Here is a 22,628-nt window from a genome sequence, read left to right as displayed (position 1 = left end):
CAAAATGTTGAAAAGTCAAGGTCTACAATATACATCCGATGGCGGAACGCTTTTTTTTTGTGTCTTGCCGAATTCCCACACATTGGCCGAAAAAATGCGATGGCGATCTATTTTTCAAAATCATTTTTATTTATGTTTACGTTTTTTTTTGTTTTTGTTTTCAGACAAAAAAAAACGTGCTTGCCGACTAAGCTTAATTTTTTTCTCAAGAAATGATAAAAAAAAACATGGAATATTTTTTTTCAATTACCTTTATAACTCTTGAGTTTAAATTGATGATGGATTTTTGTGATTAATAAATTGATTTTGTCTGGCGGTCTTGAGATATACTAGGTAGAAACATTGATTGATTTTATCTTTTAAGTGGTTGGAAATTAATCATATATAAATTAAACTTGTATTGTTTTTTTATATGGTTTTGTTTTATTCTATTGATGAGTAATTGGTTAAAATAGATAAGTTTTTTTTTTTTTTGTAAATTTTTTTGGGGGGATGTTTTATGTGGCGTTTTATCAAGGTTAATTGCGATCTCACCTTTAGATTGTTCAAGTTTATCGAATATGTACATCAAAGTTGTTTTAGCTTGTTAGTCATTCTCATTTGTTTCGTTTTTTTGTTTTGTTTAGAAAAAAAAGTTGTCGCTTTTTGTTTTTATCTTCTAGGAAAATATATATTATACAAACCCACATGTACTAAACATATGTTTATATCTTTTTCTGGGAATGTCGCGTCGGTACTTAAAAATGTATATAAAAAATAAGATTAATATGTCCAAAGTTCTATACCCACAATCTGGGGGTGTCATACATAGACGTTATGCCGGACATGTCATAAAAATTTATTGGTTAAGATAATTTACGTTTTTGGTAATACCTACATTTTAAGGTGCCATCAAAACTATAATTTTATATAAATAACTTAATGATTTAATAATAATATTTTAAATGTAATTTCTATACAAAAATGTAATTATTTAAGACCAAAAAAAAAAAAAAAAAACATTATGATTTGTAGTTGGAATACTGCCAAATTCGTCAAAAATATTATTGCGACATCTGTTTTGATTATAATCTCCAATTTCAAAGAATTGTTAAAGACAAGGTGTGAACTTGTATATTTTTGACATCAAAGCTTATTTTTATGAGAATCTAATTAAAATCAATTGAAGTCAGGTTTTGTTTATTCAAAACAAATTAATTTTAGTCTCAAAATAGGTATTTGGAAACGACAAAGTTTTTAAGTAAATACAAAATTAGTTACATACAATGTAGGCATTATTTGAGAGTAACTACGCCAAATCCGCCAAGTTGACCTCAGCTAGCGCCGGCAATGTAATGGTATTGCCGTTGTATTTTCATGTTTACTTTTTTTTTTAAATTGTAGATACTTGTGGTATCAGAATTTCTATAATAGGTTTTTTTATGCAGTTTTTAAAGGACTCTTCATTGAACATGTCATTTCTGTGTTCTATTAACATATTTTTTGTTTGGAATTTCAATACAAAAAAGAAGATATTTAAGAGAACATCCGTTTTTCTCTTTATTTGCTTGTTTGACTAAAAACAGATTGCTATACTCATTTTTTTCTTCGCTAATTTATTAAACTCACATCATGAATGAATTGTTTTTATCTTAAAAATAAATTTGTTCAATAAAAAATAAAAATAGGAAAGAATTTCAATTTTTTTAATGGATTCGGACCATTAGATATCACAAAAGCTTTTTTAAAATATTTTTTTGTTGAAAAAAAAAAAAACATAAAAAATGAATTCTATAATAATTATGTATGTGTAGTACCTAAATTATTTCAAATTTAAAAATTTTTACGATAAATTTTTAAATTATATTCGATTTCAGTTATATGAAAGGATAGCCCGACAAACAATTTTGGTTCTATAAAGCTTTACAGATGCAATTGTTGCTTCTGTAAAGCATTATAGAAGCAAAATTGTTAGTAGGGAGGTCAGTGACTTACAACTCTCAAAAATATCTTTGTACGTGTACGTGTTATAGAGAGGACCTACATATTATGTAATTCCTTGCAACCAAAGTTGTCCTTAACTATATTGTGTTGCTTTAAAAGATTTTAATATTATCTACAAAAAATGTCATGACACTTTATTCCATACGACCGATCAAAAAAAAGATAACGCTACTTCAAAAAAAAAATAAAGCGTCAAAAATAAAGGTTTTGACATTTTCAAATTGTAATTTTTTTAAGAATTTTATTAATCTACGAACCCTTGACCCTCTTAAAAAAAACACATAATAGGTATTATAAAAGATATCATTTTTTCAAACAAATGGTCAAAGTATAAAGCAAATTGTTTTTGCTCTTTGCTTTTAAATCGCAGTTTTTTAAAACAAATAATGTACATTCATTCTAAAGATAAAACTATTCCAGAGAAAAAAAAATCCATGACTATTATTTCGATACAAACGGTCAGTTAGAAGATATAGCGGATTTCATTTAATCAGAGAATCCTGATTAAAACACTTGTATTACCAAGCAAATTTTTGAAAAAAAAAACTTTAACATTTTTCTAGACATACCTAATCACAGATTACGATTTGCTAAATGCTAGGGTTCCAAGGTTCAAAGTTAATGAACATTGTAGTACGTTGAAATGTTGAAAAATTTATTTTTTTTTATTCAAATCAAGCTCCAGCTCCGAAATTTTGGAAATTATTTTCAGAAACCAACTTATTTGTTCACTTACACGCTTACGTAAACAGCTATTAAAAACTCAACAATAAATAGCTATTATTTCTGAACAAATTGATATTAGAACATGGTAAATATTATTGCTTTTGATAAATTTCTTTAACAAAAGAATAAAAACACCAATAATATTTTTATTTTTGTAATCAACTTATGTATTAAAACTGGGGTTTACAGCTTGTTAGTTGAATACAAAAGAACACTTAGATAGTAGATACTGACAAATGCATTAGTTTAAGTACAAAATATAAGTGTTTTTCAATTTGGAAAGAGATATTCTTGGTATGGATTTTGGGAACCCCAATAAATCTTAATTATAGAAAAAATAAAATGCACGACTGGAGCCGCACGTACTTGCTCTTGTAGTTCAAAGTATCTATATCTTAAATAACTATTGGAAATTAAAGATTTTCGTTAAATTTTGAAAAAAAAATAAAAGTAAAAAAATTCCATTTAATTTTTTTTTTTTTTTCAAAACTTTTAAGATTTTTTTTTACATTTTACACTTCTAAATGACAAGAAATATCTGTCTGCAAATTTTGAATAAAATTGGCTTTGCCTTTGATGAAATATACGACATTAACTAAAAAATACATCAATTTGGCAGAAAACGGCAACGCCATACCGTTCTAGGAAATTTTTGTGAAAAACTAAAAACGCAGTTTTGTTAGACTCATTAAGACTATAACGAATACCAAATTTAATCGAAATCGTTAGAGTCGTTTTCGAGAAAATTGCAATAACTCATTAACGATACACGGGAAGAGCCGACATTAGCGATTGAAAAAAAAAGAAATTGTCATATTTCCACTATCCGTATTTTTTGAGAAAAACTAAAAACGCAGTTATATTAGATATACGTACAGCATTACTTGTGTCAAATTTAATCAAAATCGTTAGAGCCGTTTTCGAGAAAATTGCAAAACCTCGAAAAGTTTGTATGGGAGGTATACGTTCTAGGCGAGATATTAAAAAACAAAAAAAAACAAACCTTGGAAATTACAAAATAATCATCTGTACCAAATTTCAAGAAAATTCGTCCACCTGTTTAGGCTGCAGCTTCTTGTACACCTTTTTTTGACGACGCACAGACGCACAGACGCACAGACGCACCGACGCACAGACCGACGGACGTCATGACGAAAACCACTTTTTCAGACTTCTCCATTATCGTAATGTTAGTTTTGATTAAAACCTCGAATTATTTTTTTGACACGAAACCAATACTTGCCCTATAGAGCAAGTAAAAATTAACTAACAATCAACCATAATAATAAATCAATCATTCAAAAATAGAAAACAATAATATTTGTTGTTTATATTTTGCACCTTACACGTGTCTTAATATAAAAAAAAAAACCAAAACAATTATTTTTGTATTGTATTTTTACCTTCCAAAAATTCAAAGAATGATTCATCCTACTATTACTCATCAAGCTGACATAATATGCAATCAATAAAAATTATTAATTTGGGAAATTCAATGCTTTTTTTTAAGTCCACAATATATATGTCACATTCAAATTCGAGGTCACTCAAAACGATGAGAATCAACAAGAACCAACTTTTCATAATTATATTTCTTTATGATTCAATCTCTTAACGCATCTTTCTTTATCAAATAAAACAAACGCAAACAAATCTGTTTCACTTACTTTTATTTTCAAATTGCAATTGTGAGAGCTTTTAAGAATAAATTCAAATATATGTTAATCTTCTCTCATTAAATTAATGACAAACAAATCAAAGCTTCCATTTTTGTCAATTGTCACCTACTTAATTTAAATAACAAAACCAAAACATCACATCAATGACCAATAAAACGTTTAAAATACTTTCTCTTCCGACGTCATATAAATTAAGAATCTTTTTAAGAATTTGCTTAGTAGTATTCCTGACCTAACGCATGTGAATTTAAAGAAGCAACAGTTTTTTTTTTCTTTCAGTTTCTGTTTCTTTGTTATTTTTGTGTTTTAACTTTTTTTTTCATTTGTTTGTTTAAATAAATCTGCTCTTAGAGACAAGCAAAAGTTGACATTTTTATCTTTTTAGAATTAAAAATACGTAACACTCAAGCTATTTATATATTCAAAAATAAATTAGAGAAAATGAGAAAAGTTCTTGTACAGACTTGATTCTCAAAAGAAATCAAACGGAAATAGTTTCTATCTTGTCAGCTGTTTTGTTGTGTAAAGATGAGATGGGTATAGGATTCCAATATGAAGATTTGGATTTTTTGTCAGTTTGTTTTGTAAAACGGCTTAATTTAGTCGGGTTTTTGCATAAGAATAGATTTTTTGTTTTTTTGGAAAATGGACTTTTTAAATTTTGAAAAAAGGCTTCGATTTCTGTTGCCAAAAAATAGAATATTATTGCATTGTTAAAAAGAAAAAAAAAAAGAAAAATCGGAGAACACACTTTTTCTTTTCAAGAGTGTGTACAAATTTCTTGCAATGAATACTGTTAGCATAATGGAAGAAGGCTCACTAAAACCTTGGACAACGAGGGAAAGTGAATATAATTTGTACGTGAAAAGTTTCTTTCGAAAATTCTTAACAAAGATTCACCAGTGAGTTTGAAATAATATTATACAAGAGTTTATTTTTTTTTTTTGTATTTGTTTTTATACTAACACAAAGCATTCGCATTCTTTTAAAAGCTTTCTTTGCTTTGCACAGTTGAATTCTTTACAACATTGCTATTTTCTACAACAAAAACAAAAGGTAAACAATACAACCCGTTTAGAAGACGTCTTGAATATACTAAGCCACACTTAATAAATAAGGACAAGGAGTTTTCTTCTCTCTCTCTCTTACTTTCATTTTTTTGATACGATCATAGTTTTTTCGTTTACAAAGTTATCAAACCTTTTATTGAAAATTCCTTACTTCTATGAAAAATTAAGGGGACTTAATTGGGAACTACTGTAACTATTTGCAAAATGCTTTTTATTGTTTCGCTCATGCGGTTCGCGGCAATTATATTGCCAATTTTTATTAGCGGTTTTTCTTTATTTCAATTTAATTATTTTTTTTAGTTTTTTTCTTAATTTGAAATATGTTTGTCTTGTTCTCTCATTGAAATTGATGCAAAGAAAAGTTTTGAGTAAATAAAACCGCAACAAAAATTACAACAAGAAAATATCATAAAAAGGCGTGTATTCTCTTTTGTTCTCAGAGAAAATGAAAAAAAAAAAAATCTTTAAAAAGCTTAAAGAATTGAACGCCATTATTGTCATTTTTTGTTTGGTTTTGAGAAAAAGAAATGCTCTCAAAAAATGCATTTAATATTTCTTGTTTGTCTGCGCAAAAAAAGAAGATTTATAGTATTAACACGTGTTGGGTATTTCAATGACTAATTGCTTAAGTTTGGTACCTGACATATCTTGGGTTTGATTGAAGGTTAAAACAACTGCTTTCCAAGTTTTTGTTTGTGTTTTCTAATAAAAAAGAAAATCTTCGTTAAGTAATAGATCAAATAGTTTTGAATTCGTCATAAAGAGCATAGGTTTATAAATTTGATATGAACTTTGACATTTTTTTTTTTATGTCTAGACAAAAATATAAACAGCTGGACGGATTTTGTAAAAATAACTAATTTAGAGGCTTTATTAGTGTGTTCTACACAAAAAAAATTGAAAGTTCTTTGCTACCAGATCAAAATCTCCACTATTTCTGTAGGTAGTACATTTTCAGAATTTGTCTGCCACCTTGCAATTCAATTGCTGCCAAGCAATAAGGAAAGGCGATTGAGAAAGAAAAATGTTTTTTATCGCATTTTTACTTGAAAATGTATGGTCGTTAGCTATTGATTGCTTAATTGTTTGGTTTTTAGTTTGAAATAGGAGACGCTTTAATTTTCTCAAATATTTACCATACTATTTAACACTTTGGTTAAAAAGAAAGAAGAATGTTTTTTATAAGTTTTGTTGTTCCTTTAAATGTGTTTTATTGATTGCACTTCGATATAATTTAGGTACAGATTTAAAATTATATCAGTCTGGGTTTTTAAATATGTATGTATAAAAATTTATCAAAATTCGTTTATAAACTTAATGAGAAATATACTAAAAAATAAAATAAAAGAATTGAATAAAAAAAGAGACTTACCTGCTTTCACAAATCGAAATATTTCTATGATTTGGAGCTGCAAAGAAAATTTTAACTAAAATTAGAAAAGGCATTTTTTTTTAATTTAAATAAACTTGAAAAATTTGATTAACAAATAAAATTATGTAAGAAGTGCCTCAATTAAACTCACTTACACCTGTTTCTTATTTCCTTCCTCAACTAACCTACCTCACACAATCATTCGCTTGATCAATAATTAAATTATTTTATTTTTTAACTGATCTCTCATAACCTCTGATCCACTCTCATTTGACCTCTTTGTTTTTGCTTTGTTTTGTTTTCCAATTCTTATCAAAAGCTGCAAGACTCTCGCCCAAGTCAAGTCCAGCCAACAAAAAACCAATGATGCTGATAAGAAATTATATTTTTGCCGGCAAAAAAAGAGGCTGCATCAATCATAAAGACCAGTTTCAATTTTAATTGCGCGATTAAGTCCGTTTGGTAAAAGTGTCTCAAAAACCAGATGAGTTTTTTAAACTTATTTTGTCCATAGAAAAGAATTAGAGAGCTTCTGATAAATATCTTCAGTAACATTGTACAACTTCTACAATAGACTTAATCACTTTTGTTGTTGTATTTTTATCCAGACAGCAACAAACTGTCAACAAAATGGAATGGATAACAATATCATGGTGGTGTTTGTTTTGTTTATTGATATTACAGGGTTTAATATTTTGGTAATATTGTTGTTGTTGTTTTATTTTACATATTTTTTTATGTCAATGTCAAATGTGTTTTGTTATAATTTCATAATTTTAACAGTCAATTTTTCTTCATTTTAATGGGGATTATTTCAATTTCTAACCCAAATGTTTAATTTCTTTTTTTTTTTTAATTATGATTTGTTTATTTAAAATTTAGAAAAAGTTAAATGTTTTTCGGAAATATTAAAATTTATTATTTTAATATTTTTTGTCAAAATGTGTGTTTAATGTGTATTTTAAAGGAATAATTTTCTTAAATGTTAATAAAACAGTTAAAATCTCTTCGTGCTGAGTGGTACTTAAAAAAGTAAGTGCGTTGCAAAATGCATTAAAGTTTTTATGCAACAAGAGCAAAAGTATAATAAGTTCCATTGCTGCATAATTTTTAATAACAAAGTTAACCTCTCGGAGGCTAGGCATTTTTTAATTGTTTACAATTTTATTCTATTGGCATTAGCGAAGTTTAAAGTGATTAAAAGGAGTCAATCGCGTCGAAAATGTCTACAAAATAAAAAAATCTAAAAACTTTTTAAAAACTTATTCTCTCTCAGAAGAGAGTTCTTTTCTTTATATTCCATTGTACTGGTTTGCTGCATCAGGTATCAAACATTTTAGATCCAGGTTTGATTCTAAGAATACTTCAAAGGTTTTATCTGGCCTAAATGGTATTATGAAGCACGATATTATACTAAATTTAGCACGAAAATGTACTTTTCAGCTTCAAAAACTCTACAACAAGTTCATAAATAGACTTTTAAATTTTTTAATTACATTCTAAGAAGTTGGGAATGGATGTTCTGAAGATAAAGAGTTTCATTATACATTGCTCTAATTATAGTTAATTAGAGATATTTTTTTTTTAACTTTTATAAATTTTTACGCCTTAATCTAAAAAAAATTCCCATCAGCAACTAATTAAATGCCCGACTCTCAATGCCAAACCCACATATAAAAGATGATTTATTCCTCTAATGTCATCTTTTTTGATTAGGTACTTATCATTTTGTCAACCTAGAAAGTTCATATTGATTATACTTCATTTTTAAATTTATCTTCAAAAGTTCAATTAAGTCAAATTGATTGTGTTTTTGTTTTAATTTTAATGAATTTAATTTAATAACAAAATAATTAAAATTTGATTGATATTGTTTTTTTTTTTTGCGCTCAAATGAACAATTTATCAATTTGATAATTGAATTGAAATTTTTGTTGAGTGATATGTGGGAGCAATTTAATTTTGCGAATTTTTTATTTGATAAGAAAAATAGAAGAAAAAAAAAGTTAAGATAACCTCACTATCAAGAAAAGAAATACGGATTATCAAGGACTATCTAGTAATCTTCACTCACTCAAGTAGGCCTTCAATGATGGAAGATTAAAAAAACTTTGATTTGATAAATATCATTTCATGACGTCAAAGTAATTTGATTGATTTTTTAAGGTCAGTAATCACACTAAAAATTAAAGACTTCTTCATTATACAAACTCCAATTCAGGGTTGATTCAGTTCACCTGGCAACACATGTTGCCCTAGATTTTGTATGTGTTAATAAGGATCAACTCAACATCACACAGCACAACTCATCACAAGAAAAGTCATCCCAAGCTTCGATTGTGTAATGTGTCGATTTACATACATAGTTACTTTTAGCTAGTTAGCGTTTTTATTACAATTTCAATGAGTCACGTTCAATGCAATAATAAAGAAATCAAGGGGCACGGTAGTGCCCAGCCAAGTTCTCTAGCAACTTTGGCACTACACCCTTATTTACAGGAAACAACTCAGGCCATTTTCGACCCCCCTCTAACTTCCACACCAAAGATGCTAGAAATTTCAAACTCACTACATTTGTTGAGCTCGTAAAAACCAAACTCCTCACAAAATTTCAGCCTCCTACGATGAGTAGTTTCTGAGATATAGGGCTTCAAAAATCGCAAAAACCGTAACTGACTCACTGACTCACTGACAGATCATCAAAATTATGGAGAACTTCCCGATATCGTAGAAACTTGAAATTTTACACGGTGATAGGACTTGTGGTGTATACAAAGGAAAAAATCGAAAATTTGAGATTTTCAATTCAGGGGGCGTGGCATCCGCCCATTTCCGCTGAATTTTCATCATATATTATAGAGCACTTCTGATTATCGTACAATCTTGAAATTTGGTAGAATAGTAGAGCTGGTAGTTAATACAAAGGAAAAAATTTAAAACTTGAGAATTTCAGCCAGGGGGCGTGGCAGCCGCCCATTTCCGCTGAATTTTCATAAATTATTATAGAGCACTTCTGAATGTCGTAGAATCTTGAAATTTGGTAGAATAGTAGAGCTGGTAGTTTATACAAAGGAAAAAATTTAAAACTTGAGAATTTCAGCCAGGGGGCGTGGCAACCGCCCATTTCCGTTGAATTTTCATAAATTATTATAGAGCACTTCTGATTGTCGTAGAATCTTGAAATTTGGTAGAATGGTAGAGCTGGTAGTTTTTACAAAGGAAAAAATTTAAAATTTGAGAATTTCAGCCAGGGGGCGTGGCAACCGCCCATTTCCGCTGAATTTTCATAAATTATTATAGAGCACTTCTGATTGTCGTAGAATCTTGAAATTTGGTAGAATGGTAGAGCTGGTAGTTTATACAAAGGAAAAAATTTTAAATTTGAGAATTTCAGCCAGGGGGCGTGGCAACCGGCATTCCCGCTGAATTTTCATAAATTATTATAGAGCACTTCTGATTGTCGTAGAATCTTGAAATTTGGTAGAATGGTAGAGCTGGTAGTTTATACAAAGGAAAAAATTTAAAATTTGAGAATTTCAGCCAGGGGGCGTGGCAACCGCCCATTTCCGCTGAATTTTCATAAATTATTATAGAGCACTTCTAACTGTCGTAGAATCTTGAAATTTGGTAGAATAGTAGAGCTAATAGTTTATACAAAGGAAAAAATTTAAAATTTGAGAATTTCAGCCAGGGGGCGTGGCAACCGCCCATTTCCGCTGAATTTTCATAAATTACACGGTGTAACACTCAAAATATACGCGGGCGGAGACCTATCAGGTTTTGTAGAGCTAGTCACACTGAATACGAAACGGTATTTGAAAATCCCCTAACACCCCCAAAATCTGGAGTTACGGGCAAAAAACGGTTTTTTGGACCTTCACCCATTGAAAAAATTCTAGCTTCGACAATTTTTTACCCATTTTCGATTTTTTTATAGTTTCTGATAGAAGATAAATATACCTTTTTAACAATGTTTAAAACATGTAACTCGGTTAAACCACTTAGAATTTATAAGATGTCAAAGTTCAAAAATTCAATTTTTTTTGTCATTTGCCCAACTTCGGCATCAATTTAAAGTATATGTTTTCAAAACAACATGCTATTTAAAAAATATATTCTAAAATTATATCTATTTCCCAATTAATCGAGGTATTTTTTATGAAAATCACTTCAAAATTGTCTTAGAAAAAAAAAATTTTCGATTTCAACCCAGATACAGAAATTCGAACTTTTAGGTATAGAACAAAAATGTTGTTTCGGCACGTAGTAGGATAACTTGGGCGCCAGGATTTGATAACGGGTTTTTGTAGAGGACTCAATACAATCTTTTTTGTTCTTTGGAAGGGGGGTCTATCTCTCCCCGTTTAGGTGGGAGGGGCATTTTGCTAAAAAAAAATTATCAAAATAAAAAAAAATTATTAAAAAACAACGGCAACACTTACAGTAATAAATGATACCATTTCCGAAAGGCAAAATTGTACATTTGATTCTAATTTTTAAATCAATATATTATAACCAATAGTTTTTGAAATAATCGATTTCAAAGTTAAAAATAGGTGAAAAAAAATTTTTTAAACTCATTTTATACTATTTTTGTCCAGACTGTTAATTTTAGTAAAAAAATTACTCAGACAGAAAACTGCCTCAATTGATTCCTTATCGAACCGTGAAAAGTATATGTTTCTATATCTTCTAGTTTATGAGAAAATTGAAAAATAAAAACAAATAAAAACAAAAAATATTTTGAAAAAAGAAAAATCTGATAAAATAATTTTTCAATTTTCTCAAAAACTAGAAGACATAGAAACATATAGTTTTCACACATTAATAAGGAATAAATTGAGGCAGTTTTCTATGTGAGTAATTTTTTTATTTAAATTCACGGTCTGGACAAAAAAAGTATAAAATGAATTTTTAAAATTTTTTTTTCACCTATTTTTAACTTTGAAATCGATTATTTCAAAAACTATTGGTTATAATATATTGATTTAAAAATTAGAGTCAAATGTACAATTTTGCCTTTCGGAAATGGTATCATTTATTACTGTAAGTGTTGCCGTTGTTTTTTAATAATTTTTTTTTATTTTGATAATTTTTTTTTAGCAAAATGCCCCTCCCACCTAAACGGGGAGAGATAGACCCCCCTTCCAAAGAACAAAAAAGATTGTATTGAGTCCTCTACAAAAACCCGTTATCGAATCCTGGCGCCCAAGTTATCCTACTACGTGCCGAAACAACATTTTTGTTCTATACCTAAAAGTTCGAATTTCTGTATCTGGGTTGAAATCGAAAAATTTTTTTTTCTAAGCCAATTTTGAAGTGATTTTCATAAAAAATACCTCGATTAATTGGGAAATAGATATAATTTTAGAATATATTTTTTAAATAGCATTTTGTTTTGAAAACATATACTTTAAATTGATGCCGAAGTTGGGCAAATGACAAAAAAAATTGAATTTTTGAACTTTGACATCTTATAAATTCTAAGTGGTTTAACCGAGTTACATGTTTTAAACATTGTTAAAAAGGTATATTTATCTTCTATCAGAAACTATAAAAAAATCGAAAATGGGTAAAAAATTGTCGAAGCTAGAATTTTTTCAATGGGTGAAGGTCCAAAAAACCGTTTTTTGCCCGTAACTCCAGATTTTGGGGGTGTTAGGGGATTTTCAAATACCGTTTCGTATTCAGTGCGACTAGCTCTACAAAACCTGATAGGTCTCCGCCCGCGTATATTTTAAAACCTCATTTTTGTAACACCGTGTTATTATAGAGCACTTCTGATTGTCGTAGAATCTTGAAATTTGGTAGAATGGTAGAGCTGGTAGTTTATACAAAGGAAAAAATTTTAAATTTGAGAATTTCAGCCAGGGGGCGTGGCAACCGGCATTCCCGCTGAATTTTCATAAATTATTATAGAGCACTTCTGATTGTCGTAGAATCTTGAAATTTGGTAGAATGGTGGAGCTGGTAGTTTACACAAAGGAAAAAATTTAAAGTTTGAGAATTTCAGGCAGGGGGCGTGGCAACCACCCATTTTCACTGAATTTTCATCAAATATAGAGATTTTATATTCTACAGCCATACCTTGCAAAAAGTAGTGAAATCACAACAAAAACATTACTGTTAAAAAAAGAGCCAAGTTCTCCTATGTTGAAATTATGCTGGCACAAAAAGTACTGAGATGTAAAAGTGTACCAAGTTCTAAAGTTTGGGTTCAAATTCGTATCAATAAAATTTTGATTGTTTACTTGGCAATTTTTGAAATAACTTTAAAAATCGATAATTAAGAAAAATTGTCAAGAGAACAATCAAAATTTTATTGATACGAATTTGAACCCAAACTTTAGAACTTGGTACACTTTTACATCTCAGTACTTTTTGTGCCAGCATAATTTCAACATAGGAGAACTTGGCTCTTTTTTTAACAGTAATGTTTTTGTTGTGATAGTAATTAAATGATACTTATTTAATTTTTTCACATTTTATTTAATACATTTAATATTAATATTTTTTAAATTATTTCTTTTTAGGTACCGTCAAACACGTTTCTCCTCCCGGCGTGTTAGAAAACGTGTAATATTCAAACATGGAGACTGTAATGTTGTACAAGGCAATGTTGCGAAACGAAGACGAAGGTATTTACAGGTGAGTTTGTTTGTTTAACAATTTTAATTTTCAAATTCTAACCTTTTCCAATAAAAACCAAAAACATCTTCCCACACCCAGAGTCCGCGCATTAAACAAAATTAAAAAAAAAATCCTCCAAATTAAGCTTAAAAAAAAACAACATTAAACTAACATTTTTTTTTATGTTTTTTGTGTAAAATTTTTTTGTATTATTGTCAATTTATTTATATAAATGTGCATATGATTTGAATCGAAACAAAATATTGTAGGAGTTATGTTTTTTATACAGGGTGTTTTCGTAAAGAAAAAAATGCTTAAGCTTGCTTGGATTTAACATAGTCAAACTTCGAATATTAATACGTTCCAAACTTTATTTCACTGCATATTCTCTGTTGATATTTTATATTTTTCACATTAGTATTTTTTCTTGTGAAAATATGTGAAATGTAAGTTTTAACGACTCAAACTAGTTATTCAATTTCTTACATCGAGAGGTCAAGAAAACTTGTAAATTCAATAAGTTTGTTTTATTATCTACTTTTTGTTAGTTTTTGTTTTTATGTTTTCACTCGCATTCTCACAAATCTCTCAATATTTTCACGTTTTCGTGCGTTCATTAATTTATGAATCATGTTCGATTCTTGCACAATTCATTGTCAAGACAATTTGCACCTTATTTTCTGTCGTCTTTGCACACATTTTAAGTTTTATGTCAAAATTTGTTTTTTTTTTTTGTTAGCAAAATCTTTTGCGTTGACTAAAAGTGAGAATAAAAAGTGGAATTCCATTCTCAATGCAAAAAACTGATTATTTTTCATAATTTTTTCTCTTGTTTTTTTAACTTTTACACAGAAAAAAATAAAAACATGCATTGTGGAACGTAATCATATTTTATTATTTTTACACGAAGTGAAATCAAATAGATTCCACATTTCACTTTTTTTATAATTTGTGTAAAACTTTGCATGAGTTAGTTTTTTTTTTCTCTAAAGTGTGAATAGAAATTGGAACGTATTCGTTTATTGTATTTTCCTTGAAAAACTATTTGTGTCTTTCCACGCCTTTTCACTATTTTCACGTAAATTTCCACATTTAATTATTTTTGGGCAAAACTCTGCAACAGTGTAGTAGAAGTGAATAAGTTCCACAATTTTTTAAAGTAGATATGTATTTATTTCCGTGGAAAACTTTTACACGAAGGAAGAATGTCCACAGATTGGATTCTAGAAAGTATTTCGTTCACTTCACTATCGTTAAAACATAGTTAATGGTGAAAAAAAAACAGGTCCCACAGGAAGTCTAGTTTGTGGAATGTACCTTCGTTTTATATTTTGAAATATTTACGGATTTTTTTTATTTAATTTAGCCAAAGTGATAATATAATGTGGAACGTATTGAGTCTTTTACTATTTACTTTGAAATAACTATGAATACGTTCCACATTTTTTCCGATGGTTTTTTCGTTAATTTTTCAATTAAAACTTTGAAAAAATATTTGCAAACTCAGAATAAGTATTGTGGAACGTATATTTTCTCATTACGCAGAAGTTGACAGCTAGATTAAAAACCTACAACAAAAAAAAATGCTCGCAGTATTTTATGTACCAGATTCAAATCATATCCCATTTTATAAAGTGCTTGTCTAAAACCCCCGTCTCGGTGTCTATTGTTCTTTTCTCTTGTATATATAAATATTATGTGTAAAGAATTATATGACAATCCTATGTAAATATCTCTATGGAGGTTCACTGGATGTGGGCAGTTACTGGAAGAATTCTAAGTTATCATTCAGAATCTCTCTCTCCTTTCAAAGGATATATTCACAACGTTAGTGGACGCACAGTGGCGCTGGACCCTGCTGGTATTCGCTCTCAGTTTTCTATTATCCTGGACGGCGTTCGGTTTTGTATGGTGGACGATAGCATACGCACACGGTGATCTCGAGTACATTCATTTGCGTGAACAAAATGAAGAAGCTGCCGAACGCTTGAATTTCACAATGTGCGTTACCGAAATTCGAAGTCTAACATCGGCATTCTTGTATTCGATTGAAACGCAACACACCATCGGTTATGGTAATCGATTTGTGACAGAAGAATGTCCTGAAGCAATTTTTACAATGTGCTTCCAATGCATTATGGGAGTTTTCATTCAAGCATTTATGGTTGGTATTGTTTTTGCGAAACTTTCGAGGCCAAAGAAACGCGCACAGACGTTGTTGTTTTCGAGGAATGCGGTCATTTGTCATAGGGATGGAGTGCCATGTCTGATGTTTCGTGTGGGTGACATGCGGAAGAGTCATATTATTGAGGCACATGTCCGAGCGCAAATAATTCGCAAGAAGGTATAAACTTTTTTTCAATGTAATTTTTTAAAATTTTTCTTGAAAAATAAAAAAGATTTATTCATTCAAAACGATGACAGATTATCATGAATGAGTTTTTTTATAATTTTTTTCGTTTTTTTTTATTGTCCATCACCAGGTGACAAAAGAAGGAGAAATCATGCCTTTCTATCAGCAGGAACTGACAGTGGGGGCTGACGGTGGTGAAGATAGACTAATGTTCATCTGGCCAACGACAATTGTACATAAAATCGATAGAAAGAGTCCTTTGTATACCTTGTCCGCATCGGATATGCTGAAGGAACGTTTCGAAGTTGTCGTTATGTTGGGTAAGAGCGCATTTTTTACATATAAAAGCTTTTTTTTTACTCAATTGTTTGCATTTTTCCATTTTTATAGAAGGTGTAATTGAGTCTACTGGTATGACAACGCAGGCACGTTCGAGTTACCTACCATCGGAAATTTTATGGGGACATCGTTTTGTAAATGTTGTGTCCTTCCGGAAAGAAACCGGAGAGTATGAAGTCGATTATACTCTATTTAATAACACATACGATGTTGATACACCGTTGTGTAGTTCAAGGCAACTGGATGAAGTCAAGGCTGAATTCAGTAAAAACAGCAAAACGGGATTGGGTAAGTTTTAAATTTTTTTTTTAAATAGTTTAAATATTCTTTAAATTTAAATTAACTTTTGGAATAAGAAAGATGAGGCCAAAAAGAGGGTTCAAGAGTGGAAAGTAGAAAAGAAAGAGAACCCAAAAAGTTCAGAAGTTCTCTATGTACAATTTTGTACATTGTAAAAGTTAGCTTTTTCTTCAGAATTTCTCTCCATTACGCATTATTGAATATTCACAATATAAATTTTCCTTTGGTTAAAGTAAAACAAACAACTTCATAATCTTAATTGAAATAAGAGAAAACTAAAAAAAGAGTACAGGCCCTATTTTACTTCCCTGTGGTAAATCAATTTAAATCAAATATCTGTCTTTTTCTTAGGATTATTTTATCTTTTCGATTTAACTTTAAGCAAATTCATATCTAATTTTATTCTTTTTTCAATTTCAGAACGTGCCCTTTCTGCCGGTATCTTGCCCCGTATTTCATCGGCCGCTTCCCTAGATCCTGCCAGTGATGAGTCATTAGACTCTGGCCGCCTGCATATGCGTGCAGGCTCAATACCAAATGGCATCTTACCAAATGATGATGCCGATGGCCATTCCATAAATAACAACAACATCACCTGTAACACAGCATTACTATCGCCAAATGGAATAACGATAAATAGTATTAATGAAAAATCCAGATCCAAATCGGTACCCAGAAGATTGTCGATAAAACAAAATCAATTATCAGTGGATTCAATTTGCTGATATATGTTTTCCAGTATAATATAATTTTAAAAAATAATAATATTTTAGTCAAATACCTATAAATTAAAAAAAAAAAAACAAAAAATTATTATAAAAAAATAAAAGTCCTAGACAACTTCATTAATTAGAATTTAGAAAAAAAAAGAAATCAAATCACTCTATACTATATTCGTATATTGTGTATAAAGATTTTTTTCTTTCCTCCTCTCAAAAAAAAAAAACAAACAAAAAAACACTAAATTTAAATACAAAATAAAACCATTATATTATTATTTAATATTTAATGTAAATTTAAGGAAACAAAATTTGTTATTTTAATTTTATTCCAAAAAAAAATACACTTTTCCACTTGACTTAATTTATTTTTTATTTTCCAAAAACAAAAGAAAAAAACACATTCGAAAGAATTAAAATTTATTTTTTACAAAAAAACAAAAAAAGAAGCCGCTAAATATTATAAATTATGAATTTATTTAATAATTTGTCAAAAAAAAATTATTTATTAAAAAAATAAAAATAAAATTTAAAATCTTAGCGGGGAAAATTGTATGTTTGTTTTTATTTTTTTTTTATTTCATTGAATGAAAAAAAAATGCAAATATTAAATGAAAAAGTATGAAATGTTAAAAATGCTTAATGCAAATTTTTGTATTGTATCAAGTGTTTTGTTTAACGAATTTATCAATATAATTGAATATATATTAATTATGTATATTATTTTTTTTTAATTTCTTTATTGCATTGAAAGTGAAAAATGAAGAAGATGAAATGTGGGAGGTTTAGAGCTTATAATATTGCACAAATCAAATTTGTTGCAAGATTATGTAAAAAAAAAAAATGAAAAGTTAGCCTAAATTAGGAACAAAACAAAAATTTATCTCAAAGTTATTATCTAAATAAATACAAACAAAAAAATTGAAAAATAAAACAAAAGCATAAACAAAAAATTTAAACAATATGAAAACATAAAAAAAAAATAAAGCAAAAAACCAAATGAATTTCTTGAAAGTGTTTTTAATTTCGATTGGAATGGTTAAAACTAAAGAATTGAAGAATAACGCCTATTGATTGGAATAATGTTAGGTGTTGGATGACAAAAATTTATTTTTAAAGATTTTGTAATTTAAATGCCACATTATTATACATTTACTTTGGCAACCCTAGTAACTACCTCCTTTAAATGTAGATGTTTGTGCAAAAATGAAAAACATGCACACCACAAGGGGTTTAGTCCACGAATTCTTGTTGAATACTTCTTAGAGCATACTATCGTTTCTTTACTCAAATTATTGCATACTTATATGATCAAACCGTATTAAAACTAGGTATTTGATTTTAGGCTGCAGTTTGAATTGTTTTAAAAATTTTTTAAATAAATGACGAGATTTTTATCTGAATTTCAAATTCAATCTTCAGAAAATTTAACGTCTCGATAAGATATTTAATAAAAATCGTGTTATCAGCTAGGTTTGAGAGATTGAGCAAAATGAAAATATATTCAAGGTTCTTACTTTCGACCAATTTTTATTTTAAAATCACAGGTAAAATCAAATTAAACTCAATTGCATGAAGAGTCAAATATTGAATCCAATTCGAAAAAGAATTGTCAAAATGACAAATATTGCTTATGTAAGGTAATTTTTAGTGAGTCACTGTGGCGTATACGGAGCATAATAAGAAGTTTTTTTTGTCAAAACAATGAAATAAATGTATTTTTATAATCATATTCTGATAAATATAAAATAGAGACATGATTGGCCACTGAAAAAAAAACAAATATGAGTTGTATTTAAAGATTAGGTTGCAAAGCTGTATAGTCTTTAAAAATCGACACATTTTAAATAATGGCCGATAAACGCGTCAAAAACGCGTCCAAAACGCTTCCAAAACGCGCTCAAAACGCGTCGAAAACTCGTCTAAAACGCGTCTAAAACGCGTTCAAAACGCGTCGAAAACTCGTCTAAAACGCGTCTAAAACGCGTCTAAAACTCGTCAAAAACGCTTCCAAAACGCGTCTAAAACTCGTCTAAAACGCGTCTAAAACGCTTCCAAAACGCGTTCAAAACGCGTCGAAAACTCGTCTAAAACGCGTCTAAAACTCGTCTTAATGGCTGAATACAATGATGTAGCTGTGACTGAAGCTTGTAGTACTGTCAAAATTTTACTGAGGAAAACAACAACAAAAGTTGGCGGCAGCTAAGCAAAAAGTTGAGAATTCTTCGACTTGCGCTACAAGCTACAGCCACAGCTACACCATTGTATTCAGGGGGTAAAACACGTCCAAAACGCGTCCAAATCGCGTCTAAAACGCTTCCAAAACGTGTCCAAAACGCGTCTAAAACGCGTGTAAAACGCGTCCAAAAGGCGCCCGAAACTCGTCCAAAACGCGTCCGAAATGCGTCTTAAACGCATCCAAAACGCGTCTAAAACGCTCCCAAAACGTGTCCAAAACGCGTCTAAAACGCGTCCAAATCGCGTCCATAACAAATCCAAAAAGGTTCCGAAACGCGTCCAAATCGCGTCCAAAACGTCCCTTCTTAATTTTCTTCTACACTACCCGCTTCGGCGAACATAATAATTCTAAACACGAGTTTTAATTTCTTAAATTTTGTTATCTGTCACACAAAACCTATCTCAAAGATATCCATAAAATCTTTTATCATCACGTCGATAAAGTCTGTCACTGAATCATATAATTGATCACATTACATGAAAGTTTTATCGGATACTTGTAAATGTCAAGAAATTAACTCATCTTCTGTCATTATCAACAACATACATAAAATATCTTCATTGCTATGTCGATCGCGCTGCCAACTAAACGATGACACACTGCTTTTTGCTTGGGTCTCGTTATTCAATTACTTTTATCCGACTATTTCATCGAACGATGCCGCCATTACCGGCCGGTCGCTAACTGTATGAGCGTTGGCATTTGACACTTACTATATGACATTGACAGCTCGACAAAAGTCGATTTTATCTTCATCAGAAAACAAATTCACACCATACAACAAAATGGGGGGTCATCATAAAGTGCAGACCTGATGCTACAAATGGGGGGTAATCTCATCTGACGGAAGAGACATTGGAATTACTCATTATGTCTTTATTTGAGGGGTTAGATAAATTGCATTTTTTTTTTTTTTTTCAATTACTCTGACCGCCTGAGTTAATGGTAGCAAGTGTGAACTATGAACTGCTGATTGGTTCGTGGCAAGCATTAAAATTAATTCAAATTCCAAGTGTCTCGTTGGTCTTGTGGTTGAGTGTCTTTTATCAAGGATGTCATACTGAATTAGCTCTACGATTTTAGAATTTAGATTACTTGAAACTTGATAGATAGTTAACATTATGCTAACTTTTTTGCTTCCGTGGAAGCATGCGACTTAATAAATATTCTAAACCAAAAAAGCTATTTACTTTTTAAATTTCATTAAATAAAACTCCTGACGGATATAATAATAACAAATTCCACAAAAATTCCCATAAAAAATGACATTTTTTCCATTGGCTTCCGTTCATACTTAATTTTAACTCTTTCTATTATTCACATTCATCATGATGAACCATAACAAAAAAAAAAAATAGAAAAAAATAAAACAAAAAGCCGTCTCAAAAAAATTATGACCCTAATTAAGACAATATTCTGTCATCGTCTATGACTGTGGTTGTCTAGATCTAGCTAACCCCTATCATCCACCACCCACACTCGATTTTGATAAAACAAATCATCACGAGTGTTCAAGTCGAGCAAAAACACAACAACCCGGGGGGGCAACACTATTTTCATGGTCCATCTCTCGAGAGTTTATGATTTTTGAACTTGACTTTGATCATAGGCGGTGTTTACAGTGTGACTGTAAGCTGTAACTGATTACGGTAGTTTGCTATTTTTGCTTTTATACATACAACGACCTCTAGTGTCTGAAAAATGATCATAATTTTCAATTTAGGGCATAATTGTAATAGAACATGACACTTTCAGTGAGCAAAATAATATAAGGAAAACAAAACAAAAATGAAATTGTTGTATAACAAAATCAAAAGACAAAAACTTATGACCCACAACAAACATTACAGAAGGTAAACCCACCTGAAAAAATATAATAATTAATTATTTTGTATGACATTTAATTGTCAAACATTCAGTTGTTGGGTACAAAATTTATTACCGACGAAGAACTTCTAATGTGTCATTGTGACATAAGAATCATTGTTTTGTTGTGCAACAGCAGGTATCTACTACAACTATGGGGGTAGTTTTAGCCGTGTGATGAACACAAATACAGGAAAAAAATATACAGATAAACATTTTATAAATTATAATTACTTTCTCCACTTTGAAAAATGTTGGTATATCCTGTCTATAAAACTATGTTTCATAAATGAAAAGAAAATTAATTGAATCCCAAGTTGTGCAGGGTAAAAAAATATCAATTTTTAAAATTTAAACTTAAAAGGTCACTATGGCGTATGCGTAACATTTTTCCCTCAAGAAATGGCCACATATTTGCAATTTATTATAAAGTAATATTAGAAACAGAATTTTTAAAATATTATTCTCTTAATGGATAAAATATCTTCCCATGCTGTTGGGCTTAGGGGTAACAAATAGAGTATATTTCATTGAATTGAACTTTTTATGAAAGGATGGCTGCTTTAAAAATGTTTTTTCAAAATGGCTGAAATTTGAAATCTACTTATGTTTTACCAAATAAAAATATGAATGAAAATGAATGAAATGAAAGAAGACTAATCACAATAAAAAATAAAATGCACGACTGGGTCACAGGTACTTGTTCTTATGTTAAAACTTGCTTGGAATATTAAAGCTTTTTAAAAATTCGTAAAAGATTTTATAAGAAATTTTAAAAAGTAAAAAAACCTTAAAAAACAATACAAAATTTTGTTTGAAGTTAAAAAAACATCTCTTTAAATAATTTTGACCGAAAAATAAAATATATACACTTGTATATCTTGTATAATCTTTGTTTCAGAAAATTTATTTTGAAAATAGTTAGAGCCGTTTTTTAAGTTTTTTCTTTACCAACATTTTCAAAAATGTTTGAAAAAAAATGTTGTATGCCATTAAAAATGAAATATTAATTGACATATAAAAACAAAGTTTCAGTGAAATTCATTCAACCTATTTTCAAAAAATTGATTTTTCAAAAAAAATAAAATTCGAGACTTTTTTTAAAAACCCAAAAATATTTTTTTTTTTTTTAATTTTTCTTAATTTAAACATTGAAGTTACAAAAAGGTTTTTGTACAATTTTTTTCGTAAAAATCGGTTAACGGTTATGAGAAATGGTTTTCAATCAAGAAAACGGCAAGTATACCGTTAATAATGGTCTAAAAAATATTTTCTAACTATTAGATAAATGCCAATAAGGTAGTAACCTTTTCAATTTTGGTCAAAAAAATAAAATTTGAATTCTTCCTCTA

At 29.4% G+C, this 22,628-nt stretch overlaps 1 protein-coding gene and 1 long non-coding RNA gene across 9 annotated transcripts in view; one reads left to right on the top strand and one right to left on the bottom strand.

The window, feature by feature from the left end:
* The window catches only part of LOC129920088 (G protein-activated inward rectifier potassium channel 3), a 96,375-nt gene extending 78,845 nt beyond the window's left edge, over window positions 1–17,530 (top strand). For 3 of the 8 annotated variants that reach the window (XM_056001257.1, XM_056001258.1, XM_056001262.1), the window contains 5 exons: window positions 13,364–13,478; window positions 15,253–15,804; window positions 15,944–16,133; window positions 16,204–16,440; window positions 16,873–17,530. In XM_056001257.1, coding sequence (XP_055857232.1) covers window positions 13,364–13,478; window positions 15,253–15,804; window positions 15,944–16,133; window positions 16,204–16,440; window positions 16,873–17,177 — 1,399 coding nt within the window. In that variant the 3' untranslated portion in view covers window positions 17,178–17,530. Of the gene's footprint in view, window positions 1–5,177; window positions 5,291–7,255; window positions 7,529–7,681; window positions 7,863–13,363; window positions 13,479–15,252; window positions 15,805–15,943; window positions 16,134–16,203; window positions 16,441–16,872 lie in introns of those variants that run through there. The other 5 variants (XM_056001259.1, XM_056001263.1, XM_056001260.1 and 2 more) reach the window with 4 other exon arrangements.
* The window catches only part of LOC129920090 (uncharacterized), an 83,916-nt gene that overhangs the window by 58,680 nt on the left and 2,608 nt on the right, over window positions 1–22,628 (bottom strand). Inside the window, exon 2 of the long non-coding RNA XR_008773188.1 lies at window positions 6,831–6,867. This is a non-coding gene — a long non-coding RNA (uncharacterized LOC129920090). The remainder of the gene's footprint in view (window positions 1–6,830; window positions 6,868–22,628) is intronic.

This window comes from Episyrphus balteatus, chromosome 4 (assembly GCF_945859705.1).
Source record: "Episyrphus balteatus chromosome 4, idEpiBalt1.1, whole genome shotgun sequence".
In the NCBI taxonomy this organism is placed as follows: Eukaryota; Metazoa; Arthropoda; class Insecta; order Diptera; family Syrphidae; genus Episyrphus; species Episyrphus balteatus.
Note: the sequence above shows the minus strand (reverse complement) of the source record. Positions and strands in the feature narration are given on the sequence as shown.